Source organism: Leopardus geoffroyi, chromosome B4 (assembly GCF_018350155.1).
Source record: "Leopardus geoffroyi isolate Oge1 chromosome B4, O.geoffroyi_Oge1_pat1.0, whole genome shotgun sequence".
In the NCBI taxonomy this organism is placed as follows: domain Eukaryota; kingdom Metazoa; phylum Chordata; class Mammalia; order Carnivora; family Felidae; genus Leopardus; species Leopardus geoffroyi.
The window spans coordinates 82,895,627-82,917,339 of NC_059341.1; the positions used below are offsets into that span (position 1 = coordinate 82,895,627).

General features: G+C 50.4%; 2 protein-coding genes and 1 long non-coding RNA gene across 4 annotated transcripts in view; 1 reads left to right on the forward strand and 2 right to left on the reverse strand.

The window, feature by feature from the left end:
• Positions 1-226: 226 nt before the first annotated feature.
• On the reverse strand, positions 227-2,753 carry LOC123589977. Its single transcript, XR_006708538.1, has 3 exons — positions 2,625-2,753; positions 1,483-1,656; positions 227-1,214 (listed from the first exon to the last, which is right to left on the reverse strand). It is a non-coding gene; the product is annotated as an uncharacterized LOC123589977 (long non-coding RNA).
• Positions 2,754-6,598: 3,845 nt separating this feature from the next.
• Positions 6,599-16,332, forward strand: GDF11 (growth differentiation factor 11). Its single transcript, XM_045464908.1, has 3 exons — positions 6,599-7,108; positions 12,015-12,412; positions 12,934-16,332. Exons 1-3 carry the CDS (start codon positions 6,673-6,675, stop codon positions 13,312-13,314), a joined length of 1,215 nt encoding a protein of 404 aa, XP_045320864.1. The 5' UTR covers positions 6,599-6,672; the 3' UTR covers positions 13,315-16,332.
• The window catches only part of LOC123591119 (SAP domain containing ribonucleoprotein), a 55,748-nt gene continuing 48,693 nt past the window's right edge, over positions 14,659-21,713 (reverse strand). Inside the window, exons 11-12 of one of the 2 annotated variants that reach the window (XR_006709122.1) lie at positions 20,647-20,866; positions 14,659-16,286 (exon numbers count right to left, since the gene is read on the reverse strand). Coding sequence is in view for 1 of the 2 variants with exons in the window: in XM_045464913.1 (XP_045320869.1) it covers positions 20,825-20,866 (42 nt within the window). In the remaining variant the exon portion in view is untranslated. Of the gene's footprint in view, positions 16,287-20,575; positions 20,867-21,713 lie in introns of those variants that run through there. The other variant, XM_045464913.1, reaches the window with a different exon arrangement.

Genomic DNA, 21,713 nt, shown 5'->3' on the forward strand with positions numbered 1-21,713 from the left:
ACCCTAGTACCCAGGAGAACACCATCACTGCCAAAGTCACCTTACATCCTTTCTTCAAGGAAAGCGAGGCTCAGGGGCAGCCTGCAGATCCCGCAGATACCAGACACACAGACTCCGGGTGCACCCCGCCCACCTCCAGCAGGTGCCCTAGGTTCAGAGGCACTCGTGCCACACAGGCTCTGCATGGCATGAATGGGGGGACTTTGGCCAAACGTTCACACTTCCTGAGCCTCAGCTTCCTCCCCCCTTAAGTAAGAGGAAAACTACTCCCTTCCACACCTTACAGGGCAGTTGTGAGGATTGCATAAGACATTAAGGGGATCGATTTTGTTACCTTAAGCCTTTATCCTACCCTGTTTTGGGGTAACATGAGAATGAAAGTGATTTTGCTTTGAGAAATATCTGGACTCCACGCCACTTGAGGTGGCCAAGGAAAGTGTTGGGAGGGACAATTCAGCCTCCTTGCATCCCTCCTTCCCACCTTGGTCTCAGCCCAGAGCCCCGTTTCAAGCCCCAGGGCCTTCCCCAGAACCCCCTCCACTGCCCAGGCTCCATCCGCAGCGCTCCGCCCCAGTTCTTGCCTGTTCCTTTCCCTGCTCCTTGGGCCGGACTTCTGGCCCCTCCTTCTCCCCAACCTTGCCTGGCTCCTGTCCCAGCCTCCTCACTGTTACCAGTGGGGTCAATCCAGATGCTCAGCTGGTGAGTGAGCAGGGCAGGTGCCCCAGGCTGTTCATGCACAGCCTGGGCCAGGAGGTCAGCTGCTGTGTGGTTCTGGTCCAGGGCCAGCTCAGGAGGGCAGTGGTCTCCCACCTGACAATCACAGACCCACACAACTAACCAGTCCTCTGGGATGCAGCAGACATGAACATGGGAGCAACGAGGAGAGGCAATGCTGGGACGGGGTAGTTACTTCAGGTTTCTGTTCCTTGGGGCATTCCTTCATCCATCCATCTAGCCATCCAGTTACTGAAAGCCTAAACCAGCCAGGCACAGGGGCTATACAGAGATGAGTGAGACACGGTTCTAGTTACAGCCTGTAGGCACAGACAACAAATAGTGTGGGTAGGGGTGTGCCAAAGAGAAGCTCTGGGTGCTGGGAGCCACCTACCACAGGCTCAGGGGAGCAGAGAGCACTGAAGGCCTCGGGGAGCATTCACTCAACCTGCTCACACAGTAGACTCCTTCCCGTGGATGCGGCCTTGCAGTCCAGGGCACTAGAAGTGAGGAGAGGATGCAGGGTTGAATGGGTGGGGGTCGCTGGCACCACCGGGCAGAGCCCAGAGCAGTCTGTCCTGCCCTCACATCTCTAATCTCTGGTTCCCATTCCCAGACCCCACCCAGACCTTCCGGCCATCCTCACACCCTCGCCATTGCTACACACGCACGCGTGCACACACCTCATTTGGCAACAACCTTGACCTTCACTGCCCTGTGCTTTCTCCTAGACATTGGATTCCCTCTGAACATTCCAGCTCTCCTCACCTGGCAGCCCACCTCCTGGGTCAGACACCCACCAGCGTTCTGAAGTCCCTGGAGAAGGAGAACCGGCTTTCTGCTCAGACCCCTCCTTTCCTTGGATCAGCAGGTGCCTCGTGCTGGCCAAACGGGGCACGGGGGCGGCCTTGGCCGTGGCTCCCAGCAGGACCCATGTCAGGCCTGGGCATGGAGAGGGAGCAATTGTTGAGAAAGATGGGAAAAGATGGAGAAGCCTGGGGAGACTGAGTGAAGGTGGGAAAGAGGGTGCACCTGTGAGTCTGGAGGGCTGGGCCTGCCCTAAGAGGAGCTGAAGGGGGCAGGGTAGGGTATCTTTAGGAAGAAGGCCAGTGGGCAAAGAAAGATGTGACTTCCAAATGACTCTCAGAGTTCCCCAGCTGTACTCCACCTCCACCTGCTCCCCACAAAATACAAACTCTCTGGATCCCTCCTCCCGACCTCCAACTTCTCTTCAAGGGCCTGGGGTTAAAGAGGTTAACAGGCCTGCTAGGAGATCCAGCAGGGTAATTATAGGGTTTAGAATGTGGTGTGGAAGAGGATGGTAATTACACAGTGAGGTCCTCTCTGGGGGCTTCAGGCTTTGTGGGCAGAGACCTGGGAGGAGTCCATTCCACTAACATTCCAGCCCAGAATAGTCTCCCCAAACCACATTCCCAGAGGCTCACCCTGGGAGGGCAGGAGAAGGGGGAAGCAAGCCTAGTAGGGAAGCCCCTCAGCCCCTTCCCCTCAGCAGCTTCTCAATGACCCCAGTCCCTCCCTCCTTGGAAAGACCTGCGGTGCCAGGGAATGAGCCACTGATCCTAAAAATAGGGACTTTAGGAGGAAAAAGTGACAAGAGATGGCATTAGGGTTCCTGGGTTGCTGCCCACTGACCCAGCTGTGAGGGATAAGGCAGTTTAAGTATGCGGGGTAGTCTGCCGGGAAGGGGTGCACGATGGCAGGAGTCCTCCCTCTTTATAGAGCTTCCCCAGTTCTGGTGTCTCCTGCTCCGAGAGTGGCCCAGGTGTCTCTGGCTTGAACCCCGGTGACCGGCTCCCAAGACCTCCAGTTCCTCTTCCTGAGCATGGAACAGACCCTCCACCCGAGGCTACACAAGCGCCTCTTTCCTCCAGTAGCTCCTGAAACCTTACCCCTCCCCCTGGAACACCTCCTGCTTCTCTCCGGGCAGCTCGAAGCCTTCAAACCTCAATGCCTTCCCTTAGGCCCCGACCCACATTTGCCGTGAACCAGTCAGGACCTTGAAGGAGGCGGGCCTTGAAGGTTGCCTGGGTAACGCCTGAGAGGGGCACCCCTGGCAGGAAGACAGTTGCTAGGGAGACCAGGACAGTGGGCGGGGCCCCAAACCCTGGTTAGCCTGTTTGGGGATGAGAAAAGATCTAAATGTCCAGATCCTCTCTCCCAGTTCTTTTTCTGTGAAGCCTCCAGGGCCCCCTCCTGGGGACTGGGTCTAGGGCAGCTGGAAGTCTGAAGCTTCTGAAAGAGACCTCCCAGGGGTTAGTTCCTGCAGCTCAGGGGAACCCAACAGTAATCAAGCCTGAGAGAACTAAGGAACGAGGCAAGATGCGGGAAGGTCTGGAGAAAGAAACAAGGCTTAACGCATTATGATATAGAACTCTTGGGTTAGAAATCTAAAGTGAAAATATGCAAAGTATGCAAAGCAAAACAGCAGTTCTAGTCCCCCCTCCAAGGAGCTAAAATTCCAGATTCTACCACCAGATGGCAGTCTTGCCCACTCATTGGGTTAAGCCCAGTCCTGGAACTGGTGGAGAAGCCAGGAGGTGAAAATCTTTTCTGTCTCACAAGTTGTTCCTGACTCCTGCTCTCTGGCATTTGGCAGACACTCATAACTCCTCATGGCCATAAATACCCAGTTTTCTCTCCCCCCAACCCGGCTCTGACCAGATCCAGTTAGCGGGGTCCATTCATTCTTCTTTCAAAGGAGCTAAGGAACACTTCCGTGGAAAAATTTCCTGTTGCCTTGGATCCCAGTCACAGTGTAAGGGCGATAAATTGGGGTAATAGGAATGACTAATTAACTCATTTAGAATTGTGTGTCAGGGGGAAAAAAGAATTCTGTGTCAGGGAGTTAATCCTCATAACCTTATGAAATAGGTACAATATTGTTATCCCCATCTTACGGATAAGCATAAAGAGCCAAGTTTACACAGCCAGGTAAGCAGGAGGGCTGGACCTTGAACCCAGGCAGACTGGTTCTAGTCTAGAAGCTGTGTAAGAGTAACCTCCATACCACACAGAATGGTGCAGAGGTAGCTAGGAAGAGCATCTACTCTAGGCTTTGGAGTCAGGACTGGACTTTTGGAAGACATGTCTAAAATCTCTACACTGCAACCTGAAGACAGAATAAATTTGGCCAAGAGACTGGGGAGTGGGGGCAGGGGAAGTAGAAAGGGTAGTTGTTCCAAGAAGAGGAAACAATTTATGCAAAGATTCAGAGATGATCAAGAGAAAAAAGGTGAAGTCTAGCTCCAGGTTTCTGGCCTGATGATTCTTATTCAATAAAATGAAAATGTGCCTCAGCAATGGCACACTGGAGGCACATTTTCAGGGGAGAGAAGGAGTTATCTATTTATCATATTTAACTCATGATATTTGAGGTACCTTGGGACATCCAGATAGAAATATCAAGAAGGCATCTGTCTTGGAGTTTTGGCTGCTACTGTTTACCTAGTGTCATGTCCACTCTAGATGATTCCTGAGGAAAGGGGCTGAGTCATTTATCTTTGCATCTCTCGTAGACCTACCATTAGAAACATGCTTAGTGAGGAAGAGAAGGCTAGGCAGCTTCCTCCCAGGAAGGAGAAGGAGGTGATACCACCTCTGCTCTCAAGGAGTTTCGCTGAGGAAATTACATCAGAGAAACATTTTGGAGAACAGGCTAGGCCAGGATATGTGGTAAAGGCAATCATTGCTCTAGGAGATCAGAAAGGAAAGAGTCACAAAGAAGAAGGAGCCCATCAAGGCCATTATTGAATGATTGATTACTATGTAATCCTCGCATCTTGTTGTAGAGAGATGGTGTGATCCACATTTTATAGATGAAGAAACTTGATGAAATGTTGAGATGCCCGTGTCTTGGTCCAAAGCAAGAGAGAGAACAAACTGTCTAATTTACTCCATTCTGTTGCAGTCTTAGTTCCTGTTCTCCACGGAAATGTTTCATCTCTTCAAAGCTCCCCAGCTTGGTTTTCCGGATCCCTACCCAACCTTCCTGCCTCACACCTGGACCTCCAGTTTCTTCCCTCATTTCACTCCAGCTCCCAACCCAACTTTGTCCTTACGCCTAGTGTTCCATTTCAAGACATTCTCTTGGGCTCTAATCCACAGAGGAAAGCAGTGTCTCTTTTTTCTGCCTGAGAAGCCCAATAATGATCATCTCGTTACTCAATAAAACACTGTGTGTACCAGGAAGTGAGCAAGACCCAATCCCTTCAAACATTTTCAATCTACTGGTTGTCTATTGATCTCCAGGGCTCTGGACTCAAGAAATAAGCATGGGCAAACTGAGGACTGGGAAAAAGAATCCAGAACCCGAAGTCAAGCACCTCAGGAGCATTTTAGCTCTCTTTCACTCTGCCCTCTAGCTGTACCCAGAGTCACACCTGCAAGCTAGGGCTGGTCCCACATCTGGGTTTCTCCCTTTGCAACTTGCTGTCTCCAACTCAAGGCGGCTGAGGGCAGACTTCTCTCTCATTCTCTGCAATCACAAGAGCCTTCTCAGACTTCTAAGACCCTGCAGATGCAACAGTATAGCTAGGAATTCAGAGTCCCAGATTCCTCTGCAAGCAAGTGGTCTCCCGCATGCTTCCTCTACTCCTCCCCCAGTCCCAGTGGTCCCCAGTGGTCCATAGTTCCTGCCTTTTTCCAGCCTGCTGACTCCTTTATCCCTTTCAGGCCTCAATTTCAGGCTCACACTCTTCCCAGCTCTAAGACTCCCTCTTGTATCAGGGCTTCCCACCACCTCCCCAACTGCTCAGATTGTCCCTGTTCTCTTTCTCTCCTAGTCTCTCTTGCTAGCCCCATGTCCCTTCCCTCCATTTCACTGTTCCTGAGCCCCTAGGGAGCCTAGCCTGATGCTTCCCTCCATGGCTTCTGGAAACATTTTATTTGGGCTACCTCTGGTAGCTGGGGTTCCTCTGGGTTCAAATTCTCTACCTCCTCTCCCTTGGGCTCTCCATACTCCCACCAAGGCTGACCCTGTCACTGTGCTGTCTCTCCTTCCCTTGCCGAGTCTCTGTCTTCTCATCTCTGCCTTCCTCTGATCTTCTGTGCCTGCCTCCTCAGGGGCTCCCTTGGCATCTCCCAAGCCTCCCTTTCTAGATTTCTCTCCCTCTCCTTCTTTCCCGGGGCTCTGGTCTCTGTCCCATCAGTTCCTCTGCCCCGGTTCCCATCTCTCTGTATCCCTGACCTCTTGCGGTCTGGCTCCATAGACCTCCATCTCTTCCCTCGGTCTGGCCATACTTCTCTCCTCTCTCTGGTCTCTCTCCCCTGTCTTTGTCCCTGATCCTCCCCCCTCTAACTGTCCCACTAGTTCTACCAGTCTCTTTCCTTCTCTGTCTCTGTCTCTCTAGCTAAGTCTCTCCTCTCTCTGTCTTCTCCCCTCTGTCTTCTCCCCCCTTTGTCTCTCTTTCCTCTTGCTGCTGCTCTTCCTCTCTGTCTCTTGATCTGTCTCCTACGTCTTTATCTCTCTGTCTCTCCTTGGTCTCTCTGACTCTGACTTTCTCTTTCTCTCCATTCCTCTCCCTCACCCCAGTATCTCTGTCTCTTCATCTCTCTCTGGGCCCTCGCTCCCTCTCTCTCTCTCTCTCTCCCTCCCTCTCTCTCTCTTTTCCTCGGCTCTCTCCGGCTCCCTCTCTCGCCTCGGATGACAGCGCTGCCTCTTTTGTTGGCTCCGCAGCCAATCGCGGCCGCTGACGACACGGGGGCCGGGGCTATAAAGGGCCTGGCCCGGGCTCGGGCCCCCCCAGCCGCCCGCCCCGGCCGCCCGCCCGCCCCGCCCGCGCGCCCGCCGCCCCCGGCCCCCCCGGCCCCCCCTCGGCCGGGCAGCCCCCAATCCCGCGCCGCCCGGACCCCCTCCTCCTCCCTCCCTTCTCCCTCCGCCCCCTCCCTGCGGGACTCCGGCGTCCCCGCCCCCCAGTCCTCCCTCCCCTCCCCTCCAGCATGGTGCTCGCGGCCCCGCTGCTGCTGGGCTTCCTGCTCCTCGCCCTGGAGCTGCGGCCCCGGGGGGAGGCGGCCGAGGGCCCCGCGGCGGCGGCGGCGGCGGCGGCGGCGGCGGGGGCCGGGGGGGAGCGCTCGAGCCGGCCGGCCCCGTCCGTGGCGCCCGAGCCCGACGGCTGCCCCGTGTGCGTGTGGCGGCAGCACAGCCGCGAGCTGCGCCTGGAGAGCATCAAGTCACAGATCCTGAGCAAACTGCGGCTCAAGGAGGCGCCCAACATCAGCCGCGAGGTGGTGAAGCAGCTGCTGCCCAAGGCGCCGCCGCTACAGCAGATCCTGGACCTGCACGACTTCCAGGGCGACGCGCTGCAGCCCGAGGACTTCCTGGAGGAGGACGAGTACCACGCCACCACCGAGACTGTCATTAGCATGGCTCAGGAGAGTAAGTGGGCGGCGGGGCGCGAGCAGTGGGGTGCTGGCTCGGGCTCCGGGAAAGTGAGCGCCTCCCGCTCTGAAGCGGGGCGCTCGCGGCTGCTCTGGCCCAGAAGCCTTTTCTGCGAAAACTTGACTGATTGGGGGACGGGGGCTGCTCCGTAGAAGTTTTTTGAGCGGTGGAGATGGGCTGCGGAGTTGTATGCACACTCCGTTCCCTGAGGTGGGAGGGCAAACCGAGAGGGTTGCGAGATACCGCCTTCCACCCCGTGTGTGCGAAAAAAGACCCGTGTTGCGGGGAGACTGGGGAAGCTGGGGCCCATTCGCAACGGAGTGGAAGGGGCAACAGCTCAGTCCTGAGGGGCGATGGTGGAGAGGCTGGAGAACCGAATCGGGACGCTTCGGGACCCCCGCAGTCCCTAGCGGGCTGCGGTGCTCTCTGCCTCCCAATGGCCTTGGCATCAACTCTCCACCCTTTCCACCCCTGGCACCGCAGCGCGCCCACTTGAGCTGCAGAGAACTGAGCGCTCTTCTCTCTCCAGCAGGAGTGAGGTCCCAGAGCCCCTTGTCTCTCCTGGCAGCCCAACTGGCACTCATTTCACCCAGAGCCCTTCTGACACCAGGTCTCCCAAGGGGCTGGAAAAGCTGTGTCTTCTCCGTACTGACTGAGCTCAAAGAACTCAACTCTTGCGCTAGGGCTAAGGGCACCCCTTTGGCTACTCAAAGCTTATCGTTCCTTTCCATATTCACCCGCCTTTACTAGAAACCGGATTTGAGGAGAGAGAGGGAGACCTAGGGAAAAAAAGAAAGAAATAGATAAGGAGGGAGGGGGAACCCAGGCATTCAAGCCCCTGGCCAAACGGAAGATGAACATGTTAATAGACTTGAGCTGCTTTGAAATTTTATGGCCTGGAAAATCCAGGCCAACCCCCCCCCCCCCCCCCAGCTCTCCCTAGGGTCAGATGACTCCCTTTCCCCTCCCCCACTGAGGTCCCTTCACCCCTTCCCCGCTCCAACTCCAGGGAACCAGGCCCTCTCTTATTCCCTAGTGGTTTGGCAAAGTCACTCCCCCCACCCCACAGTTTGGTTTTATGGCTCTGAACAGAAGGGGGGGGGGGGACTGGTTTATTGGCAGATGGGTCATAAAAAGCTGGGGGCTGAGGTGGAGTCCTAGGAGCCCACCCCATGGGAGAAGCAGGAACCCAGGTGCTTCTGGGAGGCTGAGTGCCTCATACGGCCACCAGTCTTTCTGCAGACCCTAACTCCACAATACTTAGCCAGGCCATAAAGAAAAGAAAACCCAAATGACTAGGAAACTTGCTGAGGAGGGTGGTGGTGGTGGTGAAGAAAGCCTGGGATCTGTCTGGGTTCCTCAGTCTCCCTTGTGTTCGTGAGGTTTCTGCTTTACAGAAGCTAGGGTCAGTCTAAGATTGACTGAAGGTAGGGGTGGGGGTGGGGATTCTAGGAAACAGTTGTGGAGGAATTCTGAAAAAGAGTTTGCTGGAAGAAGATGAAGGGTACAGAGGGAAAAAGTACTCTGGTCCCTGTGGTATAGTGTGTGTAAGGAGTTTCAGAATGGGTGATGGACCTTCCCCTTGCCTTTCTCCATCCTTAGCATCTCTTAACCAACGGACTCGAGCCCAGAGTTAGTCTTGGTAAAGGGGGTGCAGGAAGTGAAGGCACTCTGTGCTTGCATCGGGAAGTGCAGGTTAGGCTGGGGTGAGGGGGGGTGCAGGGAAGAACACCAGTAGGTGGGGTTCTTCCCGAACTTCCGCCCTCTTTTCGCTTAAGGATAACTAGGGAACTAGGTCTCCAGCCAGGTATTGTACGTCCCCTTTAAGAGCAAAGCTGAGCTCTTATGAGAGGGAGGGGGAGCGGAGGGGAAGGGAGGGAGAGAGGGGAAAAGGAAAAAGAGACTTTTATAGTCTAATCCCCAGGGACCCGCTTTAATAAGAGACTTGTGCTCTGCTAATCGGGGGAGGTGTTTGTCAGCAGAGATGGCCTCCGCTCCCCTCCCCCTTCCTCCCCTCCCCCAGCCCTCAGCCCTGGACCCCAGCCCCCACCTCTCCTAGGCTGCAGTGCCTGCCCTAGTTCCCTCCACCCTCTCAGGCTCTCCCACCCCAGCCTTCATCCTGGGAACCCAGCCCCCTTGCCCTTCTGGGAGCCAAGCCCAGCCCCTCAGTTTCTCTCTGCTCTCATACACCAAGAGGCCCCTGCCCTCTCAGCCCAACCTCCTGCCCCTAGGCCTTCCAGCCTGGGTAAGGAGAGTGTGTAAGGGGGTTGGTGGGGGGAGCGGTGGAGGAGGAGGTGGTGAGCTGGGAGGGGGTTGGGCTTTTGCTGAAAATAGTGCAATGACCTCTCTCCAGACCAGCACCGCCTACTAAACCTGACCTGCTGCCTGCCATCAACCCGATCAATCCAACACAGATGTGGCTCCTTCCCCTCCCCTTGGGAGCTGGGCCTATGTGTGTGTTGGGGACTCTCCCAAGCCTCGTTTCCCTCTGTGGCACTACCTGCTTCTCCTTTGTTCCTCTCTCTGTATCCTTCTATCCTTTCTCTTTACCCCACAGAGCTTACTACCTTCCTCCTTTCACTTTTTAGCCTCCACCTATTCCTTTTGCATTCCCCCTTCTCTCCCAGTGTTCTTCAACTCCCAAGCTTATTTCTTCTCCCCCTACCATGATCTTCCCCTCTCCCTTCCTCCTCTCCTCCAGTTCTCTTGCCTGTCTTTTTCAGCCTGCCTTCATCTCTAACAGTCTCTTCTCTGTTCTTATCTCTCTCACTACCTCCAGTCTCTCTCCTGTCTCTTCTCCTTTCCCTTTTCTTTCTCCATCCATCTTGGCCCCGTCCCCTTGTAGTACCAATTGTCCCACATCCACTGGGGGAGAAGGGGATGGTGATTCCCTGGGGTATCTGTCTGAAGAAACCAAAGACTTCGAGGGATGGGGCCCTGGTGCCCAATTCTCCATTTCTAAACCTTGGGTCAGCTTAGGTAGGGCAGTATGTTTAGAGTTTACAAAACTAACAATAAACCACCATTTACTGAGAAGCTACTACTATTTTCATTCTTTATTTAATGCTGAGCACTCCTATGAAACAAGAATTATCTGTATCCCTGAGACATTTGGTGGGTAAGGTCAGATACAGGTTAATGAGAAGTCAAGCAGTGATCAAACCCACTTTGATTGTAGTCAAAGAACAGTGTTTCAATGCCAGGAAGAACTTTTAGGCCCTTGCCTGTATAAGATAAGATTTGAAGTTTCGGGAGTTCATTCAGCATGCATTTATTGAACACTGCTTGGTATTATGGGAGGCATTAAAGCTACAACAGGGAGCAAAACAGACACAGTATTGACAAGTGTCCACCCTCATGGAGATTAATAGCTAATAGTGAAGACAGGTGGGAAAATAAGACAACCTTATGAAATTAGGCATAGTAAGTAGCCCCATCTCACCAACAGCTTCCCCGCCCCAGCTACTCTCTGAATCTCTACTCCCTGAACCCTCCCTTGAATACTGGCACTACAGCTCCAGCAGGAGGATAACTGGGAGGACTACCAGTGCCCTAGGACCTCAGAGAAGAACCAAGGGAAAGGAAGCTACCAGAGGAATTTTGTGTCTCATTCCTGAATATATGAAGATCGTAGAACACTTTCCTCACTTCACTTGGAAGACCCTCCTTCTCCTGGGGGGGCGGGGGGGGGGGCGGGGATGGGGCAGTGCTGATGGGAGACAATAGATGCTAAGTCCTCCATGATTATGCAGAACTCAAGACCTGGGCATGATACCTAAGGTCCTGGACTTCCTGCTCATAATTACATAGCTCTGGACACTCATTCCTCTTTTTCTCTCAGTTTGTTTAGAATGAGAAACATTATTTAGGGCATTTCCAACTGACTTAAGAGCTCAGAAAGCGGAACTGAGAGGAACTGAAATGGAAGCAAAGGCAGATGCTGAGGATCAGCCATTAGACCCAAGAAGGGTCAATTTATAGTCCAGAATAAGGGGTAATGGGCCAAAATGTAAACTTGAGATGTTAAACCTTTGTAAAGACTTACTGGCCTTGGACTGAGAAACCAAAAGAAACTAGGGGGAGAAAAGAAGACTGATTCCAGTTGATCTGATGTGTTGAATATTATTGCTGATGCTTTTGGGCAGTAGGAGTAAACAACATGGAGGTAGTTTTTCCCTTCCTCAAAAGTTGAGGCAGTATGGTGATGATGAGGAAGCAGCAGCTTAGGAAGCTTGTTCTCAGGTTCAAGGGACTGGAGAGTCAGATGCACAGGAAGTACTTGAGTAGCTCCATTCTTCTGAGTATATTATTTCTAGCATGAATGGTACAAGAAGCCTAAGATGCTTCTTGGTTTACCTCATGGAATACATTTAGCCCCTGTTCCCTACCTGGACCCTGGTTATCCACCCTCAAGACCATCTGGTTGGGGTGGGGGCTGTGCCAGGCTCCACCTGGCCACCATACAACACAGAGCAGAAATGGGGCAAGGTGCCATGAGGACAGCAGGTGTGATATGAGGTTTGGCTTCTATGAAGAGCATCAAAAGTTCAGAAAAATTTGGAGCCCTATATGCTGGGGGGCAGGGGGTGCAGTTGGAGGAATGGAAGGCTGCAGGTGGAAGGGGATATCCCTGATAGCTATCTGTGCAGGTTATCTGGTAGAGGGGATTGTGTGTACTGGGGCAAATGAATGCAGATCAGTAAGGCCTGAGAGAGATATCCTATAGGGAAAGAAAGGAGGCACTGTTCTGAGTACCAGTGACATAGTAGTCAACAAGACAAACACGAGAAGGGTAAAGAACTGGACAACTCAGGAGTTTTCCAAGTTGTCAATGCCACCCAGGGCTGCTGATGCCCTTCACAAATACCCTTTGCTGATGCTGTGTCCCCTTCTCTCTTATCAGCGGACCCTGCGGTGCAGACAGATGGTAGCCCTCTCTGCTGCCATTTCCACTTCAGCCCCAAGGTGATGTTCACAAAGGTACTGAAGGCCCAGCTGTGGGTGTATCTGCGGCCCGTGCCCCGCCCAGCCACAGTCTACCTGCAGATCTTGCGACTGAAACCCCTAACTGGGGAAGGGACTGCAGGGGGAGGGGGCGGAGGCCGGCGTCACATCCGTATCCGCTCACTCAAGATTGAGCTGCACTCACGCTCAGGCCACTGGCAGAGCATCGACTTCAAGCAAGTGCTACACAGCTGGTTCCGCCAGCCACAGAGCAACTGGGGCATCGAGATCAACGCCTTTGATCCCAGTGGCACAGACCTGGCTGTCACCTCCCTGGGGCCGGGAGCTGAGGGGCTGGTGAGCAGGGAGCTTGAGATGGTGTCAGATATGTGTAACCTGGTCCTGAGGAGGTGGGATGTTGGAAAAGGTAGACCAGGGATGAGAAGGGCTGGGGACCAGCATTATTTCTCTTGGGCCAGGAGCTGGTTCTAGAGGAGCAGTTTTGGGGGATTGGGTGGGGAGTGGCAGCTAGTGTTTTTCAGATACAAGCCAGACAACAGCTGAAGACTGGATTTGGGGTGAAGTGTCAGTTAATGGGAGATCCAAGAGAACACAAAAATGGGCTGTTGATGAGGCCTGGGGCCAAGGGGCTGATCAGGATCAGGTTGCCAGGAGAGGGGGAATTCAAGAAGTGAGTTGAAGGACAGCTGGCTTACAAGGAGAGAGGGTAGAAGATATGGGGTATGGGAGCAGAGGAACAGCTTAGAAGGCAATGGTCTCTGTTCTGATGCCCCTGTTGAAGGGCAGGTGAGAAAGGAAAGGGAGTAGGAACTCTTCAGGGCTCTATCACATCTCTTTCTCCTCTCCCTCATCCCCAGCATCCTTTTATGGAGCTTCGGGTCCTAGAGAACACAAAACGGTCCCGGCGGAACCTGGGCCTGGACTGCGATGAGCACTCGAGTGAGTCCCGCTGCTGCCGATACCCCCTCACAGTGGACTTTGAGGCTTTTGGCTGGGACTGGATCATCGCGCCTAAACGATACAAGGCCAACTACTGCTCCGGCCAGTGCGAGTACATGTTCATGCAAAAGTATCCGCACACCCACTTGGTGCAACAGGCTAATCCAAGAGGCTCTGCTGGGCCCTGCTGTACTCCCACCAAGATGTCCCCAATCAACATGCTCTACTTCAATGACAAGCAGCAGATTATCTACGGCAAGATCCCTGGCATGGTGGTGGATCGCTGTGGCTGCTCCTAAGGTGGGGGACAGAGGATGCCTCCCCCATAGACCCTACCCCTAGACCCCCAGCCCTGATCCCCATGCCCCCAGGCCCTTGAGCTCCCTCCACCTCTTCCCATGAACATCACACCTTGTTCCCTGCCCAAGCAGTGTGCAATACAACAGAGGGAGGCAGGTGGGGATTGATGGGTGAGGGGTTTGGGGGACAGGGGGAAGAGGGGGCATGGTCAGGTGGGGAGTGTTTGAGGTTTGCAAGTGAGAAGGTTTGGCAAGAAGACAGAGAGACGTAGAGACAGAGGTAGAGCAGAGGGATAGAGACAGAGGAACAAAAAGAGCAGCAGTGAGAAGGCAAAGGGAGAGAGAGGCAGAAGAGACAGAGACCAGGCAGAGATAAAAGATGAGAAAGAGGCTGAAATGGAATAAGAGAAAGCCCCACACCCAGCCTCCTTTCTTCCACTGGCAAGGTGGGGGCTTGGTATGGTTTGGGGAGATCCCCTGACTACCATTCTCAGTAGGAGGAAATAAAAAATCCATTCTTAGCTTCTTCCCTTTCTCCCTCCAGCAGTGGCCAGGGGAAGGGAAGCGAGGGCAGGGGCAAAAGTAAGGATTTTGGAATTTTATTTATTTATTTATTGTGACTTTTCATTTTTTGGTATTTGGCTTTACTGAAATAGAAGGGCCCCTGCCCACTGTGCCCCATTTCTCCCTTATTACCCACCTACCCACCCACTGTTCTCCCTCAATACCCACCTACTTAAGCACTTGTATAAAGCCTCCAGGGTTGGGAATGGGAGTAGAGGGCAAGAGGGCTAACACATGGAAGTTTCCAACCCATAATCACCCAACTTAACCTTCCTGAGCCAAATGGGTTGAACTGAATTCCAGCAGTCATGGAAACTGGTAAGAGGTTAGGGTTTAGGAGCTGGGGGTGGGGAGAAGGGGAGGGGAGCACCCTCAACATTCAGGATCTGTATGAGAGCCACTAAATTAACCCTCATATCCACCCTCATAGTCCTGAGTTATTTAGCCAGAGGGTGTGGCCCACATATGCCCAAATTCCCCCCAGCTAAGAGAGAGACCAAAGAGCCTGTGGAATACCCCTACTCCCAGCCTCTATCTTCAGGTCAATAAAAAAAGTATAGAGATCCCAGAGTCCCAGGTCTGGGAAGGGTTAGGAGGAGTCAAGAAATGAGTAGTAAGAAGGTTGAAGGTTACAGGGCATTTGAATCCAAATCACTGCTCTGGGCTAGGGAATAGAGCCAGCAGACCAAGATGGAAGGGATTCTGGAGGGGGGACATTCTAGTTCCTCCAAACCCAAAGCTCAGGGTGGAAGGGGGGAGAACAAGGGAGCAGAGTGTCTATAATTATTTTTATCTTTTATTTTTGGAATCTAGCAGTACCTGGCAGCAGGGAGGGGACAATACAATGGGGAAGGAAAAAGCATCTGACAAGGCCAGTTAGAGCAGAGGATTAGAAGGATGGAGACTCCCTGGTTTGGAAGGCTAGGAAACAGGCAGGGACTTGTTGCCACTCCAAGTCACTAGCTGGGCCTATTCATTCCTCCCATAATCCTGACCCACCATCCTCTGGACTCACTGTGCCTCAGTTTCTTCCCCTCGATGGAATGAGAAATAGCAGCACCCGCCACAGCCAAGAGATGAATTCTGAGCACTTACCACGGGCACTTTATGGACATAAAATACCTCTCGCTGTGGGACAGATAACCAGGGCACCAGAGTAGTGGTGAAGAGATGTGAGGCTTAGAGGAGTCACAGGCTTCAGAGTACAAGTTCCCCTCTGCCTCCCAGCTGGACAGTGTGCCTGAAGCCAAGGAGTTGAGATTCTCCTGATCCACACCCTATCCATACCTCACCACAGACCTCTTGGCTCCAGGCAAGAGCCTAGAGGATGTCAGGAGAGGAGATAAAGAACCTTCAGCAAAACTGTCACTCTAAGCAGAGCCAGCAGTTATGGGTCTGATGCAAACAGTACTGGACTAAAGCCCAGCCTGGAGAGATGACCTGGCAGGCCTGTTCTTCCCGAGTATGACTCTCCTGACTGGCCCAGGTAGAAGGGGCAAAGGTATGTGACCACCCTTGGGAAGGTGATGTTGGTGAGCTTTAGTATCTTCTTCCCATTCCCATAGTGAAAAAATGAGATGAGGTGTTTTGGTACAGGAATGGGCAAGGGCTGTTAAGTATTTCAACTCGCCTCCCATATAACAGCTATGCTAACCCCCAGCCTCTCCTCTCTGGCCCTGTTCTTCATTCTTCCTTCTACCCCAATCTTGGAGAACAAGATACACCTGACAACACCATTCACATTTCCTTGGTTGAAGGAGAGGAACAGAGAAGTGAAGAACAGAAGATGCCTCCTCCAAGATCAAATGCTCCGGTCTCCTGATCTTGGCACAGGGTGGGGGTTGGGCAATAGACATCAGGTGACTTCCCTCTATAAATTCTAGAGAGCTGGAGCATTAGACTTGGGGGACACTTAGACTATGCCACTTTAACACCGCCAAATAATGACCTTTGTTGGGGGAGGGTCTTTTTCTTTTGAACATAAATCTAAGAGTTGAAATCTCATTTCCTTGGTCCCCCTCACCCCCAAAGAGGCATGGGGTTAAAGAGGCTTGGAGGCACAGTCCAGCAACCTAGTGGGAACTAGCACCCCCTCTCCCACTTTATGTTGTGTGTGGACCTGGCCAGTGCCCCTCTGATCATAAGTAGTGTAATTATTATTTACTTTGTGTATTTGTTACACCATGTGTGTGATTGCCTTTGTTTGTTAAGGGTGACTGAGGAGTATGGGGATGACAGGGGCACTGGAATGCCGGGAAAGGACTTCTTCACTGAGATCAAGGCTTCCTGGAGGGAACCATTGCAAAAAGGCCATCTGGCAGTTTTCAAGTTATGTGACAGAGGGCAAGGATGGCCATAGGGTGCTCTGAGTTTTGGGATGGTCACATGACACAATCCAGCACTTGAACCTGAAAAAAAAAAATAAATAAAAGCAGTCAAAGAGTTTAGAATTCAGTGATGAACTCTTCTCCCTAATCAAGCGCCACATTTATTTATCGGAGACCAGGAACAAAAGAGGCTCTGACAGGATGAAACCTTGTGTTCAAAGAAGATGGGGGTTGGGGGTGGTGGTGGTTTTGGGAGCAAAAAAAACATGAGGGGTATTTGGGATGAGGGTGGGGACATATATAGTCCAAGGGAGGATGGGCAGAGAATGGGAAAGGGAGGGGACCTGCAACAACTCCTCTCTGGATAACTTGACCCAAAACAGTCCCAAAGATTACCAAAACCCTCTTCTAGGCTCACACTAACAGAAGATCTGTAGGTTCTCTTAAGATGATCCAGCTAATATCTGTCCCATTCTCCTACAGTTCCCTGATCCTAGGTTTCCTCAACAAAGTTTCACCAAAATCCACAAACCAAACCAACATAGCCTTCAACTTGTAAATGTACCAAGATGATTCAGCATCTTAAATAGTCTTTCTCTGATTCAGCCATAAAAATGTCTCCCATGTACCTAGAACAAAAGAATATTGCCTAATTCACATTTAAAAAGCAAGCAAACAAACAACAACAAAAAACAAAGGAAAGCTCCTATCACATCAACCTGATCTGTAATAGGGGCCAGGGCCACTGTGGGTTCAGTGTGCCACCATGTTTTCCCTGTCTTGTCAGTTCTGTCGGTAGACTGACCCGACCTCAGACCAACTACAACAATAAGGTTGGAAGAGGATGAAAGTGCTACATACTGTATTTTCCCAAGGAACTGCTTTATCCACACCTACTCCTAGATTTTGGCTTGAGCTAAAAATAGGTTTTCTCTCTCATCACTCATTTCCTATGTTGAAAGGACACCTAGAAGAGATTGCCGGATGACTTTTATCCCCAAACAACCCCCCACCCAATGCATGAGTAGCTATCCTAGTCTCTTCCTTGGCCCATTTTTAGGATGCCAGGGCCCCATGCTAAGAACCAGCAAGCAGTGGCATTTATAGCTTCTGATCCTTAGTGAGGCAGAGGCAGGGAAGTCAATGCCCCAGGCCACAAGGTCAGCTTTCCTGCCCCTGAGCTGGAGTATGGGAGCAATTAGGACTCCCACCTCTTCCCACCCTCAGAATCCCTACATGCATCTGCACATGCAGCGCTTGAGCACATACACTCACAAACACAGTCGAATGAATCTACTCAGCTCTCTCCCTACCCTCTGGCTGGAACCTACTCAGGGAAAAGAAATATTTCCACTGTAAGTCACCTAGTAAAATTAAGAGTTTACTGAATGATTACTATGCAAACTACGGTAAACAAATTGTGCTGAGTACATAATCTATTATCAATTTTCATAGGGTCGCTACTGGGTAGTCTGGAAAGCCATGGAATGATTTGCCCAGTCTGAGCCAGTAGAATTAGTATGGAGGAATGAGGAATTACATCTAAGTAGTTGCTACACAATATTCCACTCTAATCTGTTCTAGTAATAGTAATCTGAGAGGCAGAAAAACTAAAGGCAGGGAAAGAAAAGGACAAGAAAATTTTTTATTTCTAAAGAGAAAGCTGGGATCACCCTGGGCACAAAGGGTATGCAAAGGTATGAAACCTGCCATTATTTTTCAATCCCTTTGAAAGTAAAAAACAAGAATGTGGACATGTAGCAAGAGGGGGAGGTTAGATTTTAGTGGATTTCAAGAATCAGAGGGAAGACATTACCTGTGAGAGGCCCACACGGAAGAGAACAGAGAAAAAGTTATTCTCCCTTACATTAAGTTCCTTTCTTCCCCCTCATCTGTTTCTCATGTCAGACATGGCAATACGACTCAAACCCAAGAAGTCCTGCTCTTATTCATGTCTTCCTTCCTATAGCTCTCACCACTACAGAAACTTCTAGCCTTCTATCTTCAGAAGTTCCTAGGAGTTGGAGTAGGGGGAAGGGCATTTTGGGGTGATGGTGGAGAAAAAGAACGATCCCATGGTTCTCAGAGAACCATAAAAAGGCACAGATTTATAGCTGAGAAAGGTAGTTCCCTCCACATCTTTTATAGACTCTCCCATTAAGAGCTTCCAGGTATGCAGAGAATGTCACAGCTTCAGGACAGGGAAAAGAGGACTGGAGTCAGCTAACTATATCTGGATCCTAGATCAGCTACACTAGGGCGAGTGGGGGATAGAAAGGAAAGGTACTTGGATCTTAGATAATGAATTCCAAGCCTGGATGCTTTTAAAGGGACTTACTATGTTAAGATTTGAATTATTAAAAAAGGCAGGCATCCTGAATTTTCATACACTCAAAAAGTATGCAAGGAATGACTACAATGAGACAGGAAGAGGAGGATTTGGTGATCAGGTTTGGAGATGAACGACTTCTGATCAACATAAGAACACCTGCTGGAATTGGATGAAAAAGGTTATTAAAAAATCCATTTAGGGGCACCTGGGAGGTGCAGTCAGGTAAGCGTCCCATTTCGGCTCAGGTCACATGATCTCACTGTTCTTGAGTTCAAGGCCCACATTGGGCTCTGCACTGACAGCTCAGAGCCTAGAGTCTGCTTCAGATTCTGTGTCTCCTCTCTCTGCCACTACCCTGCTCACACTGTCTTTCTCTCTCCCAAAGACAAACGTAAAAAAATTTTTTTAACAAAGATGATGATGAAGAGACAAAGTGAAGAAAACTTCTGAAGGACCCAGTGCTCTATTCCTATTTCTTACTTTTCCCATCCTTGGGTAGAAAACCCTTACTGAATCTATAGTCTCTCTCAAGCTACAAAACAACTAATTTTCTGTGGTTCTGTTTTCAAATAAAGTAAGAGACACAGTAAAGAGAGGAAAAGTTAGCCTCAAGATCAGGGCCTGGAGAAAAGAAAAGGAAGGCAAACAGAACAGGCCAGAAGGAAGAGAGGGAAGGAAAAGTTTAACCAGTGTTCCCTTTTGTTCACCTCTCCAAAGTCTCAAATTGGGGCAATTTTCACAATAAATAGGCAATCTTTGGATCTGCTCTCCAAGGCATAGTTTTTTTAAAGCATCTAAACTTAGGTCCCCATCCTACTCAGCTACCAAAGAGGCATTGTGGAAGGAGATTCTTGTTAGGAAGGAATTCAAACCATTACTTTTCTATTAACCACAAAACCAGGAGGGTTTTAGTAGAAACTGAAATAAGGAATTACACCACAGCAACACAGGATCTGATCAAGGTATGAAAGTCTTCATGTAAGGTGCCAGGCATTTAAGTTTTATTCTAAAAAACAAAACAAAAAAACCCAAAAACTAACCTTACAGAGATGTCTAGAAATAAAGAGTAAGAGGAGAAACCCTATACCAACATATCCAAAAAAGATTAAGTAGGATGTCTCAAATCTAGGTGAAACATCAAATACAAACAAGTAGCCTGCTTAGAGCCAAACCTAAGTAAGAGGCTTAGCAAGGAAAAGGAGTTTTAGTAATATCTAAGAAACACAACCACCAAAACTGTATACTTCTGTAACAGAAGACAACAAATTAGCACAGGATTTGATTGGATAGAATGTAGAAGCTTCCAGGGGGGCCTGGCTGGAAGAGCATGCTTTTGATCTCCAGATCTATCTTGAGTTCACTGAGCCCCAGGCTGGGTGTAGAGATTACATACATACATACATAAACAAACAAACTTAAAAAAAAAAAAAAAAAAAAAGTAGAGGCCTCCAGTCCACTGCTTCCTAATGACCTAGATAACAATTCTTAACACCTCTGACCATCTTCTGTCTTGCTTTGAATCCCTACACTTTCTTCTAGCTCTGAGGGGTAACTGACCCATCTCCTTTCCTGAACTGCATAACCAGTAGGGTTCCACATATTGGCTCTGACTGAAACCAGATAGTATCATACCAGGTCACTCTTGAAAATAGGGTCCTGCTGGTCTCCTTAATAGGGACACGGAACTCCATTCCCTAACAGACTACCAATCATCAGCCCTTGTATTTATATCCTTTGCACCCCCTAAAACTCAGGGTTCCCCCATGTTCTACTCCTGTGGGTCACGCCAACCTGCCAAAGCAAAGAGTCAGGGTGAAACTTGGCCTCTTCATAGAGGATAAAGAATAAAAGGATGCTTGTGAGTATGAGAGAAGGGAATAAATAGGCTTAAAGGGACAGACTCAAATCCTTTTCCTTATTCTCTTTTGTAAAGGATAAAGGCCTTATGGCTAATTTCCTGTAATATTTGCCCCTGAAGCTCCCCCTTATCTAGTCTAATCTGGCCCCAAGAACTCAAAGGAGCATCTGATAAAACGCATTGTTTTCTTTTCTATTTGTTTTTTATTAACAAGCAAAATAATAATTAAAAAACAACACAATAACAACAACCTTAAAGTTGGAACAGCAATGAGTCAAATTGCTGCTGAAGTTCCTGGATGTACCCGGGGTACATGCTCTCTCACTGTGAGGCAGGACCTAGGCACATGACTGTGCATTTATATATATGACCAAGAAAAGTCAGAGAGATGGAAACCACTGGAGAACAGAAAGCATTAAGAGCTTTTCATCAGGCAATCCCAAAGCGCTCTGCCCTTTTCCTCTTCTTTGCCTGTAAGGAAGAAGCAAGAAGAAAAAAATTAGATTGCAAGACAACAGTGGCCTGGGTTCCTGGCTGCTTTAATCCAAACTCACATGAGCTATCACAAGGTTCAAGAAGGAGGGAAGACCCAGGCTTAAGCTTGCTAGCCAGAGATTTCATTCCTGAATCTCTAGTTATCCAGTTAGAGCTGGGAAGGTCTGGTGGGAAAGGAGGGGAGAAGACTGTAGGGAGTGGGGAGTAGGGAGTGGGGGGAAGAGGAAGAAGAGAATAGTGGTAGAAAAATAGATTCCTGAAGGAGAGGGCCACTCAGCCTTATAGCAAGTTAGTCTGGAAACAATGGACTCTTAACAGGCTGGAGAGTATTCCAGTCAGTGGGGAGATGACGGATCTCACAGGAAAAGAGTTGACCAATGCTATTTTTTTCATAGAGAAAGTGAGGAGGATGCCCTTCTGGGCATTAAGCCCCAACCACCAGCTATTCGGTAAGCCTCCAAATCCACAGAGGACACATAAATCTACAATGCTAACAGAATAACTGGGAGGGAAGTGAGTCCTTAATATGAATCTCCTTAAGGGAGTCAGTACTGGAGAGAGGCACAAAATGAGGAGTGGGAGAGAAGGAGATAAAGATGTTTTTGTTCTGGGAGTGACTCACAAACAGCACTGAGTCTTTCATCCTCACTCCAACTACTGCCTCCAGCAGAGGGGACTTTTTTTTTTTCATTCCATCCACACAGGAAGTTTAATTTAGATTAAAAAGAAGAGTGTAATGGGGCGCCTGGGTGTCTCAGTTGGTTGAGTGACCGACTTTGGTTCAGGTCATGATCTCACGGTTTGTGAGTTCGAGCCCCACATC

Bases quoted from the DNA above. Each gene is read 5' to 3' on its own strand.
- GDF11 (XM_045464908.1), top strand. From the start codon at position 6,673: ATGGTGCTCGCGGCCCCGCTGCTGCTGGGCTTCCTGCTCCTCGCCCTG. The intron at 7,109-12,014 runs GTAAGTGGGCGG...CTCTCTTATCAG, and splicing joins CATTAGCATGGCTCAGGAGA to CGGACCCTGCGGTGCAGACA. The intron at 12,413-12,933 runs GTGAGCAGGGAG...CCTCATCCCCAG, and splicing joins GGCCGGGAGCTGAGGGGCTG to CATCCTTTTATGGAGCTTCG.